Here is an 18233-nt window from a genome sequence, read left to right as displayed (position 1 = left end):
CTATCTCCATTAAGTCTCTGATTCCTCCAGTCTCTGTGTTGATCCTGCCCAGGCCTCCACCCCAGCCTGGTTGCTTCAAAGCTCCTCTAATTAGCGCCTGCCCGTCAGAGGAAGGATGTGTTTCCCTAAACGCTAATTAGCCTCCTGTTCTCTTGTCTCCTGAAGCCACAGCTGGAAGCTTGGGCGGAGGCGGGAGGTGGGGGAGGACAGAGGGTGTCCCAGGCTGGGGAAGCCGCATGGGGGAGGAAAGGACCACAGAATTGCAGCAGCAAGAAGGGAGCGGGTTAGACAATCAGAAGGACAAGTACCATAAAAAGACAACTCTGCCATACCCTCTGTCTCTAGAGTTTGGCGAGGGATGATGATAGGACTCCACTCCAAGCAACCGCCACCCCTCCGCCTGCTTGTCCCAAAGAGAGAAATAGGGAGAGCGGCTCAGGGCTTCTGACTAAAACACAATCAGAGGCAGAAAGAACTGAGGACCGAGCATAGCCTGGGAGGTCAGAGATGCAGGGAAGGAAAGCCACACAGAGACGGAAAGCCATCACCGGCCAGCTGATGGCAAAGCAGAAGCCCCGCGGCTGGAGGGAGCGCGTGGGTGGCATGAGGAGGGAGCCAGCCGCTGCGGGGGCGGCGGGCGGGAGCGGAGGAGCGGCGCTGGTTGTGCCCGGCAGGCGCGGGGGAGGTGAGCTGTGGCTCTCCAGGGATTCGAGCCCAGGGCCCAGGGTTTGCAATGCTCTCTATCCGTCTTCGCATCTACAGGGCCTACGTGAGTCCAGGCACCTCCTAGTCTTCAGGAATCCATGCCCCATGTCTCCCAAGTCCTGTTTCTCTTCTCAGCTCCCTGGGTCTCCCACTGTTTCCCAGTTCCTCCAGTATCTCACAAGTCTCACATCTCAGACTTCTCCCACACATAAGGCCCCACCTACCACTCGACCACGGCTTCTACTCAGCCAAGCAACTTTTCTCCAGGTTGGCTGGGCCACGGCCACCTACAAACGCCCCTTTTGAAAGCCCCTCCTCCACCTGAGAACCCCCCATCCCCTTGCTTCCACATCCCAACTGACTCTTCCAACCAGAGACCACCCAGGCCCCGCCCATTCTCAGACTCCTCCCCCTTCTTCCCAGTCAAATTCCATTTTTCAGCTTGGGCCCCATTCAAGTCCTTCTCCTTCCAGTCTCCTCAACCCTGTCTTCTCCATCCATACACTGGCCATGATCCTTGCTCGCCCTTTGGGCCTGTCAAACTTTGTCTCTGCATGGCTCCTCCCACTGTCAAGATCCTATCCTGTCTCTTCAGACCTGAGCTTCCACTGCATGCCTTGCTTGGCCCAGTCAGGTTCTCTTTCTCCGCATGCTTCTTCCCCCGCTGTCGTCCCTAGCCACCTTGCCCCGAAATCCCACCCCGTCTCTACAGCTCCCCACAACTTCGTAGTTTAGTCCATTTCACAGGACCTGCCTACTCTGGTGACACACCCAGCCACATCCCCATCTTTTCATTCAACCAGGGTCATTCGTCAGATCCAGCCCACCTTAGCTCTGTCCCTTCAGTCAAGGCCATTTCTCAGACCCCATTCATCTTGGCCCTGCCCATCTCCTCCAAAGACTATTTCCCACACTCTGCTCTGTCCCATCCCGGGCCAAATCATTCTTCAGGCTCCACCCACTCCCAGCCAAGGCCCTTCCTTAGCAGCCCCTCTCACCCTGGCCCCACCCATCGTCTGCTAGGGTTATTATTTCTTATTTGTTTGTTTGTTGGGGGGGGGGGCAGGATTTCTCTTTGTAGCCCAGGCTGTCCTGGAACTCGCTTTGTAGACCAGGCTCACAGAGATCTGCTTGCATCTGCCTCCTGAGTGCTGGAATTAATGGCGAGAGTCACCATCGCCAGGTTTAGTGCTGTTGTTCAGGTCAGCTTTACCCCACTCTCAGCTAGGGCTGTTTCTCAGGCCCACCTCGGCCCCTTCTCAGGCTCCGCCTCTCTCCCACCCGTGCTTACATGGTTTCATCATCGCCGAACTCCAGCTCTCCACAAGCATCCTCGTAGTGCACACCACCGCCACGGGCTGTGCCGTCCACTGTGCGGTAGGGGAGGCGTACAGTGCCACGCGCGCCCGAGCTGCGAACCACGCGCACATCCACGGTGCCCATGCACTCGCTCACATGCAGCAGGCGGTCCTGGAAGGAGAAGATGCCCGCGTGGTCGTCGTCCAGGATGGTGACGGTGGCCAGCAGCGGCGCCACCAGCCGCCCCTTGGGCCTCCCACCGCCGTCGGGCTCGAACATGCCCTGTGCATCGCCCACACGCAGGTTCAGCAGCCTCACGAAGAAGTGCTCATCCTCCTCGAAGATGTCGTCGTCGATGATGCCGATGCGCAGTTCCTTCTGCGTCTCCCCGGGCTTGAACACCAACGTGCCCTCGCTGCAGACGAGAACCAGAGGGGGCCATCCCTATTATGTGCATATGTGTGTGCAGTGCCTGCCGAGACCAGAAGATCCCCCATAGCTGGAGGCACACAGTTGTGTGCCTCTCTGCATGAGTGTTGGGAATCCAATCCAGGTCTTTTGGAAGAGCAACCAGTGCTCTTAACCTTTGAGCTATTTCTCCAGTCCCGAGGATAGGCTTTATTGTCCTCAGCGCTCAGGTTCCCTTAGTATCTGCTGATGTGGGAGTTTGGTGCAAAGCAAAGCCCCTCGGATTCGAGATCCTGTATTTGTAACTACTCTAGGGGCTGTGGGCGGTGCTGGGTTGAGTAGCAGGGATTTAGGGACTTTGGAATAGACCTTGTCATTCTTCTGAGTTAGATAGATAGATAGATAGGTAGTAGATAGATAGATAGAAGATAGATAGATAGTTAGTAGTAGATAGTTAGTAGTAGATAGTTAGTTAGTAGATAGATAGATAGATAGATAGATAGATAGAAGATAGATAGATAGGTAGGTAGGTAGGTAGGTAGGTAGATAGATAGATAGATAGATAGGTAGGTAGGTAAGTAGGTAGATAGATAGATAGATAGATAGATAGATAGATAGATAGATAGGTAGGTAGATAGATAGATAGATAGATAGATAGATAGATAGATAGGTAAGTAAGTTGATCAGGACTGGGTAAGATAGTCCAATGGGTAAAAGTGATTGCCATCAATCTTGATGACCTGAGCTTGATTCCTGAGATTCTCGAGGTGGAAGGAAAGTATTGACTCCACTTGTCCCTGACCTTCATGTATGCACATACTAGGCATATATACAATTACAAATAAATGTAATCTAGGGACTGGATCAGTGGCTAAGAGCACTGGCTACTTTTCCAAAGGACCAGAGCATGTACACACACACACACACACACACACACACACACACACACACACATACAGATGTTTAAAACCATTTATAACTCTAGTATTAGGGGGCCTGGTGCGCTCTTATGGCTTCTGTGGGTGCCAAGCATACAGTGGTGTGCAGACCTATGTGTAGGGAAAACACCTGGATTAGAATCCCAACACTCATGCAGGGAGGCACACAACTGTGCAGCCTCCAGCTATGGGGGATCTTCACTCACATACAAAGTAAAACAACAGACAAACACTCATTAAACACTGAGCATGGTGGCGCAGCCACACCCCAGTCCCTCCCAGAGAGGGGGGATTCTAAACAGGTGTTCTCTGGGTAAGCTACACCCTACGCTGACTCAGATGTTGGTGAACCCTGAACCCTGCCGATGAGGAGCTCAGTACCTCCTTGGATTGGGGCTCTGGGACTGGAAAGTGGAAGTCACCATTACTGTGCTCAGTTTTATATGAAAAGTTGTTCAGGAAAATCCCAGTTGGGTAGGAGGGACATAGGGAACCCAGGGTCTGGTAGAAATAAGAACAGAGGGATAGAGGGACGGGGCTCCTTGTTACTGCCATTCTTGCCTTGACAGACACTGTCCTTGGTGGCTCCTAGCCACATGAGCCAACAGGCTGTGAGCCTAACTCACCACAGAGCCAGCTGAATGGCCTGCAACCTCCGTGTCTCAGATGTACAAGGGAGCTAATAGCAGCAGATACCCATTCGCTTGAGGAGGGGACTGAATTCGTAAAGAAGCACTCAATGAAATTTAGCTGGGTGTGACGGCTCACACCTGTAATTTTAGCCCTTGGGAGGCAGAGGATTACCAGTTTGAGGCTTGCCTGGGCTATCTAGTCAGAACAAAATAAAACAAATTATCTAGTGATATTTATGTATTAATGTTAGAATCCTAGAAGTCTACAAGCTGGGGTTGTGCCTGAGTTGGTAGAGAGCTTGCTTAGCAGCCACAACGTCCTGGGTTTCATCCCCAGCGATGCATAGAACAGGTATAGTGGTACACGCCTGTTATCCCAACACTCCAGAGAGGCAGGAGGATGAGGAGTTCAAGATCATCCTGTGCCAAAAGAAAGTTCTAGAGCAGTCTGGATGACCGAAAATTTGATCTAAAAACAAACCTCTCAGAATTCTAAAATAAGATATTTGAAATTCCAACTTAAGGGATCGCAGAACATGGGCGTAGCTGCATCTTTATCAAACAATCCAACTGGACCCCACCAGCAACAAAGGAGCTGGCACTGTGCACCTGTAAAGTGCGCCATGTATACAATTTTTCTTCCTTGGCCTCCTGCAGGAAGTACACACAACTCAGACTCTGTTTTCAGAAATATGAGGCCAACTCAAAGTGCAGATACTTCTAGGACCCTAGCTTCAAATGCACTGGGGATGAGGAGGAAGCTAAGGGGATGGCTCAGTGGCAAAAGCACTTGCTGCACAAGCATGAAGACCTGAGTTCAGCTCCTGAGAGCCCACATAAATGCCAAGTGGACATGGTGGCCCAGGTTTAAGTCCAGCCTCAGAGGGTGAAGACTGGATCCTTGGAGCAAGCTGGCTAGGAAGACTAGCAATATCTACAAACTCTGATAGATGGAAGAGCCTGCCTCATGAAGGAGGTGGAAGAGAGATCAAGGACAGTTTCCATCATTACATGCACCCTCACACATGTGTACCGACACACATTCAAACACTCCTATACACACAGATGGACACACCACTCACCCACACACATGAAAGTGGGAGAGGAGAGATACATGGACACAAAACTCATGGGAGGTCTCAGAAACATCCAGAATGAAGGAAGTCACTGAGAAGTGGCATGGAAGTGACATATGTGCTCTTGGGTTCAACGGGAGGAGAAGGGGGGGACGATATGCCAGAGGATGCCATGGGGACCCTGGAAGATGTAAGCATCCTGGAGAGTCACCAGGTTGACTTTGCTAAATTTCACTAATTAAAATAAAATAAAATAGCATGCCAGGCAGTAGCAAACACCTTTAATTCCAACACTCGGGAGGCAGAGGGCAGGCAGATCTGCATTTGAGGACACCCTGGTCTGCAGAGTGAGTTCTAGGACAGTCAGGGCTATACAAACAAACAGACAACAAAAACAAACAAACAAACAAAGCCAGTATGATCCAGAAATAAAAGGCACAAATAACTTGTGAATGTTGAGGGGAAAATCTCAAAGGCAACTTTGCCTTCCCCATAATTGTGTCTGGTACATTTAGGAGGCAGGAAAAATTATTACATGTAACCAGCACTTCTTCCAGGTGGCCAAGAACTTGATAAAGCTATAGACATTAGAAAGGCCTGTCTGTGCACCAAAACCTGCAGGTAACTGGGGCAAGGTGGAAAGCAGTGTAGTATGGCTGCACTACCACATGGCACAATATAAATGTGTTTAAGCGTCAGGGATGACATTTCCTCTGAATAACAAAATATTCCAGCCGGGCAGTGGTGGTGCACGCCTTTAATCCCAGCACTTGGGAGGCAGAGGCAGGTGGATTTCTGAGTTCAAGGCCAGCCTGGTCTACAGAGTGAATTCCAGGACACCCAGGATTACACAGAGAAACCCTGTCTCGAAAAACCAAAACAACAACAACATCAACAACAACAAAACAAACAAACAAAACCCCAAAATATTCCATAGTGGAGTTTGGGTGTGGCTCAGTGATTATACCCTGCCTAGAATCCCCCAGTAAGGGGGCTTGGGACATGGCTCGGGGAAGTGAAGGAATGAATGATGACTGGATCATGAATGAATGAATGATGAATGAATGCATTCACTCACTAATGCTACAGATCTGCATATAGAAAAGAAGGGAGACTCTTAAGGAAGTCCTGAGGTCAGCCTAAGGATGGCACTATGCCTCCCTTCTTCTCATGTGATCTGCCCAGGACCCACCTGAACCTAGACTCACCTATGCTCAGGACCAATCTGGACAATGATCCGCCTACCTACACTAAGACTTACCTGGACCTGGGACACACTTGGAGTTGGGACCTATGTGGGCCAGAGAGCCTCCTGAACCCGGACCCATCTGTACTTGGGACCAACCTGGACCTAAGAGCCACCTAGATTGGGACCACCGGGATCTTGGTCCTACTCATAGTAGGGACCCACGTGAACCTGAGAGTAACTTGGACCAGGACGCACCTGTACTCATAATCGGAGCCTGCCTTTGCAGAGCCATCCTCGGTGCGGTAGTCCACGTAGAAGGTGCTGTTGCCCTCACCTCCCTGGCAAGCCACCGACAGCAGCACTGACCCGCAGTTCTCCAGGCAGTGGTAGAGGCTGGGCTCAAAGAAGATGCGACTGGCACCGTCATCCTCATCATCAGTGGCACCATCATTAGCCCCCGGCCTGCGGGCAGCATCCGCAGCGTGTCTGCGCAGCACGTTGCCCGCACCTGTCATCAGCCGCGTGGCCTGGATGCGATAGAAGGCGCGGCTTTTCTGCTGGTGCAGCAGTGCATAGTACTTGGCGATGCCCACCAGCTGCTCCAGGTCCTTATCCGGGTGCTTCTGCTTCAAGTCCTTAAGAATCTGGATGACCTCGCGCCGGCTGGCATCTAGCTCACGCGCCTCAGCAGGACCTGGGCCCAATGCGCCCAGCTCTCCTGGGACCTCGGGGCCCACGAATGTGCCATCCAGCTCGATGCTCTTGGGCGGGTCTCCCTCTGCCCCAATGATGATTCCACTGCGAGGGTCGGTGCGGTAGCGCTTGTACACGTACTTGTAGAAGAGTAGCCGTTTGTCCGCCATCCAGGCAAACACCACACAAACCGGGAAGAAGACCAATGTGAGCAGTGCCTCCCACACCTAAGGGCAGCAGACTGTGAGTGCTCTACACACTGTTCACCTGCCCACCTCTGTTCACTTCTGCTTCTCCTATGCTTATGTTTCTCCACACACATACTCCTCTATCACATCCATCCGTGTGTCTACCCACCTATCCACCCATCCATCCAACACCCACATCCACCCACCTATCCAACCATCTCTCTATATTTGTGTCCACCCACCCACCCATCCATCCATCCATGTGTCCATCCACATATCCACCCACCTATCCGTCCATCCCATCTATCCATGTGTATACCCACTCACCCATCCACCATCCATCTATCCTCCATTCATCTATCCATGAATCATGTACCTATCCACATATCCCATTCATCCATGTGTCCATCCATCCATCCATCCATCCATCCATCCATCCATCCATCCACACATCGATTCACCTATCCATCCATGTGCCCACTTATCTATTTATGCATGCATGCATGCATGCATCCATGTGCCACCCACACTTCCACTATTCATCAACCCCAACTGTGCTAGCTGGTTTTATATCCACTTGACACAATGTAGCATCCTTTGGGAAGAGGAAATCTCAATTGAGAAGATACTCCCAGCCAATTGTTTTCATGTATTTTCCTTCTCTACTTCTTTCTTTCTTCCTTTCTTTTTCTTTCTTCCATTTGTTTGTTTTGTTTTTCAAGACAAGGTTTCTCTGTGTAACCCTGGATGTCTTGGAACTCACTCTGTAGACCAGGCTACCTGGCTTCATGCATTTTCTTAATCAGTAATTAATTTGAGATGACCTAGCCCATTATGAGTGCTACCTCTGGGTAGGTGGTCCTGAGGTGTATAAGAAAACAAACTGAGCAAGCCAGGGAAAGCGGCACTCCACTATACCCTCTGCATCAGCTCCTGCCTTGAGTTCCTCCCCTGACTTCCTTTGAGGATAGACTGTGACTTGGAAGTGTAAGTGTGACAGTTTAAACAAGAATACCCCTCCCCCCAGGCTCATATGTTTGAATGTTTGGTCCTCAGTTAGTGGAACTGGGTAAGACAGAAGATGTGTCCTTGTTAGAGTATTTGTGGCCTCACTGGAGAAGGTGTGTCACTGGGTATGGGTTCTGAGGTTTCAAAACTTACGCCAGGCCCAGTCTCTCTCTCTCTCTCTCTCTCTCTCTCTCTCTCTCTCTCTCTCTCTCTCTCTCTCCCCCGCTCTCTTTCTCTCCCTCTCTCTCTGTTGCCTTTGGATCAGGATATAAATCTCTCAGCTACTGCTACAGCACCATGTCCATCTGCTTCCTGTCATGATGATAATGGAATAACCCTCTGAAACTATAAGCAAACTCTCAATTAAATGCTTTCTTTTATAAGAGTTGCTTTGGTCAAAGTGTCTCTTCATAGCAATAGAACAGTAACTAAGACAGTAGATTAAGTAATGCTTTCCTCCCCCAAGTTGCTTTTAGCCATGGTGTTTTATCACAGTAATAGAAAACCCTAACTAACAGACCATCCATTGTCTGTCTTCCATCCACCCACACACCCATCCACCCATCCATCCTATCCCATCCATGCATCCACATATCTACCCACCCATCCATCCATCCTTCCATCCTCCATCTAGCCAGCCAGCCACCCATCCTCCAACTCATCATCCTCCCTCTACCCAAACATCCATCACTTACCTATCCCTGTATCAACTCACACATTCATCTACCTATGTATCCTTCCTTTGTTGACACATCAACTTATCTACCAACACAAGCATGTACACAGCCATCCATCCGTTTCCCATTCACCCACTCATGTATTCTTTTGCATCCCTATTATTTATCCCTCCTCTCTCCTCCCTCCTTCCTTTACCCTCTCCTTTCCCCATCTCATGCCCGCTTTAATGGCCTAACTCTTCATCTCTGCTTCTCTGACTGTCTCTTCTCTCTGGCCCCCTACCCTAGCTGGTGTTTTTAATCTTCCCTCTCTTCTCCCTTCCACTTGTTCCTGTTACCTAGGCTCCCTTGTCTCTATGTCCTTTTTTTTTTTTTTTTTTAATCTTTTTGTAGAACCCAGCTCTCTCCCTTGAAGAGTCTTCAAAGTTTTTCTCCTCTGCCCTCTCAGTCAGTGTGCCTCTTCAAACGGCATGTGCTCTTTGCCCATCTCGGTCCTGGCCTTCTTATCCATCTACCCACTGAGTGCTACACCTTACTGCATACATGCTAGACACTGAGACATTCTTAACCTCCACCAAGTGACAGATGTCCCCACTTGTGGTTCTAGCTTATTAGGGTCAGAGCTTGCATCTCTTCCTGTGCTGCCCTCTCCATTTCTTTCCCCCCTCTTCACCTTGAACACATGTTCTCTGATCACTACAATCCCTCCATCTCCCCATGCTACCACAGCTGGAGCTGTGGTTACCACAGCTCCAGCCAGCCTCTCCTTCCTCAGAGTCTGAATGGCTCTCATGGGCAAGACTGACTCTAAAAGTTCATTTCCGGGAGCTCTAGCTCTGCGGCAATCATTTATTGTTCGTTCCTTAGAAGCTGTACCATGTCAGGTAGCTCTGAGGAAACCCAGTGGTCTTGTGGTTAGTAAATGAGGACCACCTCTAAGCTGGACCTGACATGCATGTCCCTAGCACAGAGCACTGCCAGCTCCTGGCACATGAGAAACACCCAAGAGGTGCAATGATCTGGCACAATTTGGTGACTGTAGCAACTTGGGAGGCTGAAGCAAAAGGATAGCATGTTCGAGGCTAGCCTGGAAAACTTGGTGAAATCTTTTCTCAAAAAGCTCGGGTCTGGGGGGCAGCTGGAGAGGTGGCTCTGTGGTTAAGAGCAGTGACTGCTCTTCCAGAGCTCCTGAATTCAAATCCCAGAAATCACATGGTGGCTCACAACCATCTGTAATGGGATCCAATGCCCTCTTCTGGTGTGTCTGAAGACAGCTACAATGTACTCATATACATAAAATAAATAAATCTTAAAAAAAAAATGCTCAGTGGGTAAAGGCACATGCTGGCGAGACTGATACCTGGAGGTTGATTCCCAGAACCCACAGAGTAGAAGGACACAAATATCAAGCTTTATTTATATAAGGGGTTTAGTCAGGTGTGGTGGTGCATGCCTTTAGTTCTGGGGAGACAGAGACAGATTGATCTCTACAAGTTCAAGACAGGCCAGGACTATAAAGGCCTTGTAAGGCCTTTAAGGCCTTGTCTCAAAAATGTTTTTATATATATTTTTTATTTTTTAGGGTTTAAGAAAGAAATGGATGGAGCCGGGATGACAGCTCAGTGGTTAAGAGCACTGGCTGTTCTTCCAGGGAACCCAGGAGATTGAGTTGCCAGCACTCACATGGAGGTTTGCAACTATCCAAAACCCCAGCTCCAGGGATCCAGCATTCTCTTCTAGTCTCTGCAGACAGCAGGCATACATGGTGCACAAACATGCAGTAAAACACTCATACACATAAAAATAAATAAATCTCCCCCAAAATGGCTTCATGGTACAATGCTTGCCTAGAATCTACCACTGAAGGACTGGGACCATGGCTCAGTGTCACCTCCTAGCATGTGAAGGTCCTGGCTTCAATCTCCAATATGAAAAACAAAACAAAGCAAACAACAAAAAACTGTTTGGGCAGTGGTGGCGCACGCCTTTAATTCCAGCACTTGGGAGGCAGAGGCAGGTGGATTTCTGAGTTCGAGTCCAGCCTGGTCTACAGAGTGAGTTCCAGGACAGCCAGGGCTACACAGAGAAACCCTGTCTCGAAAAACCAAAAAACAAACAAACAAACAAAAAACAAAAACAGAAACCAATAATAATAATAGTAATAATAATAGTAATTGTAATAATTATTATTTTTGTTGTTGCTTTTTTCGAGACAGGGTTTCTCTGTGTAGTCCTGGCTGTCCTGGAACTCACTCTGTACACCAGGCTGGCCTCGAACTCAGAAATCCACCTGCCTCTGCTTCCCAAGTGCTGGGATTAAAGGCGTGCACCACCACTGCTCAGCAGTAATAATTACTTTTAATTGAGAGGGAGAGAGTACATTTGTGCAGTTGCCTAATGAGGCCAGAAAAGGGCATCAAATCCCCTGGAATTGGACTTGCAGGAAGTTGTGAGCAACAGATTTGGGTGCTGTGAACCCATATTGTTTCCTCTGCAAGAGCATCAGGCATGCCCCTCCACTAAGCCATTTCTCCAACTCAGAAGGCTTTCACATAAATATCCACAATGCCATCTTTCTCATTAAAGGTAAAGAGGAAAAGATGCAAGAGTATTTCAGATGAGGTGGTCTCCCAAGTTCCTTACAAACATGTCTGAGAGAGGAGTCTTCATTTTTTAATAACATTACTTATTTACTGTGAAGTGGTAGGGGGCATGGAGGTCAGAGACAACAGGCTGGCTTCGAACTCAGAAATCTGCCTGCCTCTGCCTCCCAAATGCTGGGACTAAAGGAGTGTGCCACCACCCACCGCCCGGCGAAATAGGATCTCTTAAGATCTGGTCTCCTTTTTCCTTAGTCCCCACTCCTTAGTGTGTCCTAATGGCTCTGAGACCTCATAGCTCTGCTGGGGCAAAAGCAGGGGAGAATGTTCATAGAGTTTCCTCTCTCTCTGTCTCTGTCTCTGTCTCTCTCTGTGTGTGTTCATTAATGGAGTTTCTCCATTAATCAGCAAAAGCCCTCCTACCTTATTTTCTTCCCTGAGTATAAATAATAGGTCCATCTGGACCTTTTATCCATCTGGAGCTGTGGTATCCTCCATCTTCCTTCTACCTTTTACTTCACAGCCAGCTTTTATGTCTCCTCCACTCTGCTTCTCCCTATGACTCACCCACAGTGTTTAAAATTCCCTTTTCACAGCTCTCTCTCTCTCTCTCTCTCTCATATATATATATACATGTATATGTGTGTCTATGTATGTGTGTGTGTATGTATGTATGTATGTATGAATGCTTGTTTGTTTGTATATACTGGGTGAGGTTTTGATCCCCGTGCTGGGAGGTGGAGGCAGAAGGACCCCTGAGCTCAGGGGCTATCCAGTCTAGCCAATCAGTGATCTCTAGGTTCAGAGAGGGACCCTGACTCAAAAACTAATGTAGAGAGCAATTGAGGAAGCCCCCTGACATTGAGCTCTGTGCCTGCACACGTGTACACTCACACAAAAGCCTTCATTTCACAAACACAAAGGCTATTTTGGACCCTAAGCCAGGATGCTGGGCTTTTTGGGTTTTTGTTTGTTTGTTTGTTTTTTTAGAACTGTCCAATGCCCCATCCTGTACTTTTCACCAGGGCTGCTAGGAAGCTCAATGTTCCTGTCATGATTTGGGTGTAAACTCTCTCGTGCTCTGATCCCACAGTGTCTTTCTTTCTCTCTTTCTCCCTCCCTTCCTATTTTCCCCATCTCCGTTTCTTCCTGTGCTGGGCATGGAAGCCAAGACTTCATGAACACTAGGGAAATACTTCACCCTTTAGCTCCACCTCCATCTCCACATTCTCCCTGTGCTACCCAGGCTGAACTTGAACTTACAACAATCCTCCTGCCTCCGCTTTCCTAGTGTTTTGTTTGGATTACAAGCATAAGCCCCATGCCCAGATAAACCCTGCAGTCTCTACTTTGATGCTGACTCTAGAGCACTTTTATGTCTGGGTACTTCTAGAGGAGAATCTATTAAGTGACAGCAGTTAACAGATCATGCACAGCGTGAATGAGTGAGTCTTGGGCACCACAAATAAATTATGCATGTGGGTGTACGAATTAGGCCAGACCCATGAATAAATTATGCAAATAGAGGCAGCAGTCTTATACTTGTGGGAAATAAATTAACCAAATGTTGTAAAGGTAGATGAGGACAGGCAGGGGTGCTGGTGAAGACACTGGACTTGGGAGAGATGACAGAGGATTGTGGGAATCGAGGTGTGAGCCAAGCAGCTGTGAGTTTCAAATTTGTCTTAGTGTGGAAAATAAATTATGCAAAGTGGACACCGGCCTCTGCTGGTGTCCCTGCCAATTGGATGGGAGTATAAACCACACCGAATCTGAACTGAAGCTGAATAATGAATGAGCCATGCAAACTGCCCATCTCTCTGGCCCTACAGAGAGATAAATTATGCAGATGTGGGTACCACAGATGCCAGTCCAGGGATATATTATGTAAATGCGCCAAGTTACTCAAATTGATTTTGGGCTGTCAGAACACAGGAGGCTGGCCTATGTAAGTGAAGTGTGGATTATGCAAATAGAGATGTCTTACTGTAAAGTCAGGAATAAATTATGCAAAAGGAGTGCTCTCAGGTAACTCTGTGGCAAGCTGAGGCATGTCTTCATGGACCTTGGGCTCTGCTTGTCCATGTACAGCCTTGGAAACCACCTTCTGGTGGGCACAGAGCTCTCCACTTGCACCTGCATTCTTTTTTTTTTCTTTTTCGTTTTTTGAGACAGGGTTTCTCTGTGTAGCCCTGGCTGTCCTGGAACTCACTCTGTAGACCAGGATGGCCTCGAACTCAGAAATCCACCTGCCTCTGCCTCCCAAGTGCTGGGACTAAAGGCGTGCGCCACCACTGCCCGACTGTACCTGCATTCTTGGCTTGCTGCCTTTGGCTCAGCCCTCTGGTGCAGTGTGACTGGCACATGACACGCACACAAATGCACACACACAGGCATTCCAAACCACCACGCTCCCCTGAGGTGTTGGTGTTTACTCACCTGGACCACGCCTGGGGAGAAAACCGCTAGAATGAGATAAAGCCAGACGTAGGCAAAGATGCTCCAGGAGGCTGTGACGAAGAAGACCCTCAGGTGCTTGATCTTACGGCTCTCGCCAGCCGGGATGACATACACACACACAGCAATGACCACAAACATGTTGAAGGCAGCACTGCCCACGATGGTGCCTGGGCCTAGCTCACCCGCCTGAAAGTTGTGGCCACAGACCTCGATGACAGACAGCAGAATCTCAGGCGCTGAGGAGCCCAAGGCCATGAGTGTGAGGTTGGACACCGTCTCATTCCAGATGCGCACAGTGCCCACGCTGGTCTCCCCATTTGCCTTGGTGATGGTGATCTCTTTCTCCTTGGATGTGATGACCTCAATGGATGCCATAAAGCGATCAGCAATGATAGACACACCCAGGAACATGTAGACCATGGCCACAAAGTACACCACGGCCCGTGCGGCCTTGTCGCCCAGGGATGGGTCATCGGGTTCCCACACAGGCAGCAGCACCCCTGGTTGGCAGCGGTAGGAACCTTGGCAGCCGCCTGGGCTGGCATCACTGTCATTAGCTGGGGGAGGCGGCAGGGAAGGGGTCGGAGTGGCTTCCCCCAAGCAGTGGGGTGCCCCCAGAAGGAGGGCAACCCCCACCAAAGCCAAGGGAGCCATGGGGGGTGGTGAGGTCCTGGGGAGAGGAGGAGGAGATCAAAGTGAATGGATCACATGCCTTCCTGTCACTCAAAAGGCACAGTGTGGTCTGGGGGCATGGCTCAGTGGTAGAGCCCCTGCCTAGAATCCCCCAGAGAGGGGCTGGGGTGTGGCTCAGTGGTAGAGCCTCTGCCTAGAATCCCTCAGTGAGGGGCTGGGGGCGTGGCTCAGTGGTAGAGCCCCTGCCTAGAATCCCCCAGTGAGGGGCTGGGGGCGTGGCTCAGTGGTAGAGCCCCTGCCTAGAATCCCCCAGTGAGGGGCTGGGGGCATGGCTCAGTGGTAGAGCCCCTGCCTAGAATCCCCCAGTGAGGGGCTGGAGGCGTGGCTCAAAGGCACAGTACTTTCCTACCATGCAGTGAGGATTTGAAGGTAGTGCTCATTGATAGACCACATGCATGCAGAAAGCCCTGGGTTTCATTACCAGCACTGTCAAACAGTATCCCAGTTTGTTAGGCTACAAGACACAGGTGAGCCGGGAACCAGCACAGGAGACAAAGAGACACAGAGATCACCACCTGGACACCCAGATGAAAGACACAGGAATACCCAGGACAGAGGAGGTTTGTGAAATGCTGGAAACATCAGTGAGTGAAAATACCCTGGGGGCCTGCGGCCAACCATCGCACACTCTGTGACTCTGCAGCTCTGTTCCTAGGACAGGCTTATAGACCCATCTCATCGAAAGGCCCCCAGGAGAACGTCCATGGCAGCTTTGTCTACAAAAGGGCCAACCTTGAAACAACCCAGAGGCCTCTCAACAATTAAATGCAGAAATAAGAATGGAGTAGTATACTGCAGGGAGGGGACTGGCTGATCGTGGTGACATAGAGGAACCTGATCCTGAGACACGTGGCTGAGTGGAGATACCAGGTACAGAGAACACCATGAAACCTGTGTCAGCTGGAGGCCAGGAGTCCACTGGTCAATTCCAGGCATTTCAGCTTGGCCCTTGAGGGGGCTGTAGTAGGTTCTGGGTATGAAAGTCTATTTTTGTCTTTCTGTGTTTATGTTTTATTACATTTTATTTATTTTGAGGAGGAGTTAAGTATGCCATGGCCATAGAAGACATAGGAAGAGAAAACTGGCTCTACACAGTTGCCCTCTGACTGTACACATCCACACAATAACAAATCAACCATAAGCACACAGGAGTGCCTGTCCATCCTTCGTCCAGAACATTCTACAACTCCAGTCTCAGAAGACTTTGGACCTCTCCCTTGCTTGCATAGCCTCTGTCCCACCTGCTCTGTTCCAGGCATTCTAGCCTCTGCTGTCCCTCACACAGACCATGCAAGTTTCTCCTCCCTTGGGGCCGGAAGGCCTCTCGTCCTTGGGGTCCTGACTATGCTCTTCAAGATGACACCCCTGGCCTTTGGAGAGGATCGAGGCTCAGAGAAGTGAAGCAATTTGCACAGATCACCCAGCATCTACTCCCCCCAGAAAGTGCCCAAGGTCTAAGATCCTGGCCCCACCCTCATGTTGTTATGGTAACCCAGTTGCCTAATATAGAGAAAAGGCAGCCCGAGGATCCGTGTCACCTGAGCCTACTGCCCATTAGAAATGCCTTGGAGTGCCTCTAGCCTTGTCTCCAGGAATTACCACCTTCTAAGTCAGTCTGAAAGTTCCTCTTGGAGTCTTACCCACAGCCTGCCCTCAACTGACACCCACAGACCAGGAGCCCGCTTCTCTGGGGGAGGGAAGCAGTATGTTGGCAGAAATTCCCGAAAAGGAGTGATGTGTGTGTGTTGGCAGGGGCGGGGAGAGGGGTGACTCTTTAAGAGCCTCTACAGTTAGCCCCCTAGACGAGGCCTTTAATGATATATCTAATTAGCAGCCCCTAATTAGCAAACACTCATGCGTAATTACGAACCCACCGGGATCCCAAGCAGACTCCCCTTTGCTTCTCCCTCCTCCCTTTTTGGGTTTTGGGAAAGACAGGGAAGACCCTGTAAGTCAAGAATCATCTAACCGCCTCTCTTGGGGAAGGTGAGATGCCTAGAAAATCCTAGTTCAAGTCTAACCAATTGTTCCTCCTGCTTCAGTCCTCCAGGAACACCAGGGTCAGTGGACTGACTGCCCGCCCGGAGGCAGGGTCTATTCGATCCCTTTTGCTGTCACCCAGGTTCCTCCCTCCATCTCCTAGTCCTGGAAGAGGGACTCGGGAGAGAAAGCACTAGATAAATATTTGTGAAACATTTGGACACGAGGCCTGAGCCTTGTCTGTCTGTGGCTGGGGCAGCTACACTTTCTGCTGAGCCTTGAAAGCTAATCTGGGTGTAAACTCAACGGCAAAAGGATCAGGTTGAGTCCAGAAAGGGCCGGGCCGGCTGGGCAGATGGCAGCACCCCCTCATGGGGGCATCTTCAAGGCCATCTCTCTCCAGCAACCTCATGGGTTAGTGCTGAGTGTCCTGTTCTGCCTGACCTGTCTCTGGGGGATTCTCGAGAGCCAGGTGGGACTTCTCAAGGCAACTACAGCAGGGTGAGGACCTGGCGTGTATACTGACTGCTGGGGGCGGGGGCGATGCAAAGCAGAGTGGGAATACAGAATTCAGAACACACACACACACACTTTCCATCAACCACACAGGTCCCCCACCACACACACACAGTTGCAGATTGCAGACATAAACTGAGGCCAGTAGGGAGAGAAAGGACTTGGTCAAGCTAGAGGCAGAGCACAAATGTGGCATTAAGGCGTGGGGCTCCTAACCCAGTGATCTTTTAAGCCATCTGGAATCCCCACGCGCCTGTCACGAAGGGCGGGCTTCTTGTGGGCACGTGAAAGCTCACCCCAGCTCTGGCCCAGGTGTTGGTTAGCACCTCGCCTACCTTCTCTGGAGCCCTTCCTGAGGGAAGGAAAACGTCAGGCTGAGCCCCTCTATGGAGACCCCAGAAGGTGTCTGCTTTCCCACCCAACCTCACTGTGAAGCGGGCGTGACGCTGGAGGAATGGAAGTGAGACTGTGAGAAGGACCCGTCTAGCCTGACCTTAGAACAGTGCCCAGGAGTAGCAAAGTGTCTCAGAGTTGTCCAAAGAATGAATGGACAGTGAGAGGTATGGGAGTTAGACTTTGGAAAGGACTGGTCTAATGCTACTACACAGGCTAGGCTGTAGGCAGGACCAGTCTCAAAAAGTCAGGACCGGGAGGATGGAGAGACCTCGGCTAAAAAGGGGTGAGGAGGAGTTGGGGGCACTCCAGGGCCTCGGGGGAGTCCAAACTGCGGGGAATCTGCCTCCTCCAGGTCCCCGTGCATCAGGGGCGGAGACAGAGGTGTGTGGGTGTGAGTTGGCTGCAGGCAGAGGGAGAAGAGGGGAGAGACAGACCCAGGTGCCCAGAGACGGACAGACAGACATACACCATACACATGGCGCACGCTGAATAAGGGGCAGCCAGGACTCGGAGCCAGGGTTCAGGAAGCCCCCCGCACTTGACGATGCGGCGCAGCCTGAATTCCCGCAACCCCGGGGGCTCCGCCGGCCACGCTGGGCTCTTACCTGCCTTGCGGCCGGGCCGGTCCCCGCTGGGCCCCGGCGGTGGGCGCCTCCGCCCGAGAAGGAAAGGGAGAAAGAGGGAGAGGAGCCTGGGACTGAGGGAGAGCAGGGAGGAGGGAGGAGAGGGGATGCGAGGAGGGGAACTGGGGAGGGGCCGGGAGGAGGGCGGAGCC

At 50.6% G+C, this 18233-nt stretch overlaps 1 protein-coding gene across 1 annotated transcript in view; it reads right to left on the bottom strand.

Annotated features, from left to right (window-relative positions):
• Window positions 1-18227, bottom strand: part of Slc8a2 (solute carrier family 8 member A2) — a 30970-nt gene extending 12743 nt beyond the window's left edge. The window contains exons 1-4 of the mRNA XM_031385406.1: window positions 18064-18227; window positions 13853-14543; window positions 6503-7167; window positions 1997-2419 (exon numbers count right to left, since the gene is read on the bottom strand). Coding sequence (XP_031241266.1) covers window positions 1997-2419; window positions 6503-7167; window positions 13853-14527 — 1763 coding nt within the window. The 5' untranslated portion in view covers window positions 14528-14543; window positions 18064-18227. The remainder of the gene's footprint in view (window positions 1-1996; window positions 2420-6502; window positions 7168-13852; window positions 14544-18063) is intronic.
• Window positions 18228-18233: the final 6 nt, after the last annotated feature.

Source organism: Mastomys coucha, unplaced genomic scaffold (genome assembly GCF_008632895.1).
Source record: "Mastomys coucha isolate ucsf_1 unplaced genomic scaffold, UCSF_Mcou_1 pScaffold21, whole genome shotgun sequence".
Taxonomy (NCBI): Eukaryota; Metazoa; Chordata; class Mammalia; order Rodentia; family Muridae; genus Mastomys; species Mastomys coucha.
The sequence above is the reverse complement of the archived record's forward strand: the minus strand, read 5'-3'. Positions and strand labels throughout refer to the sequence as shown.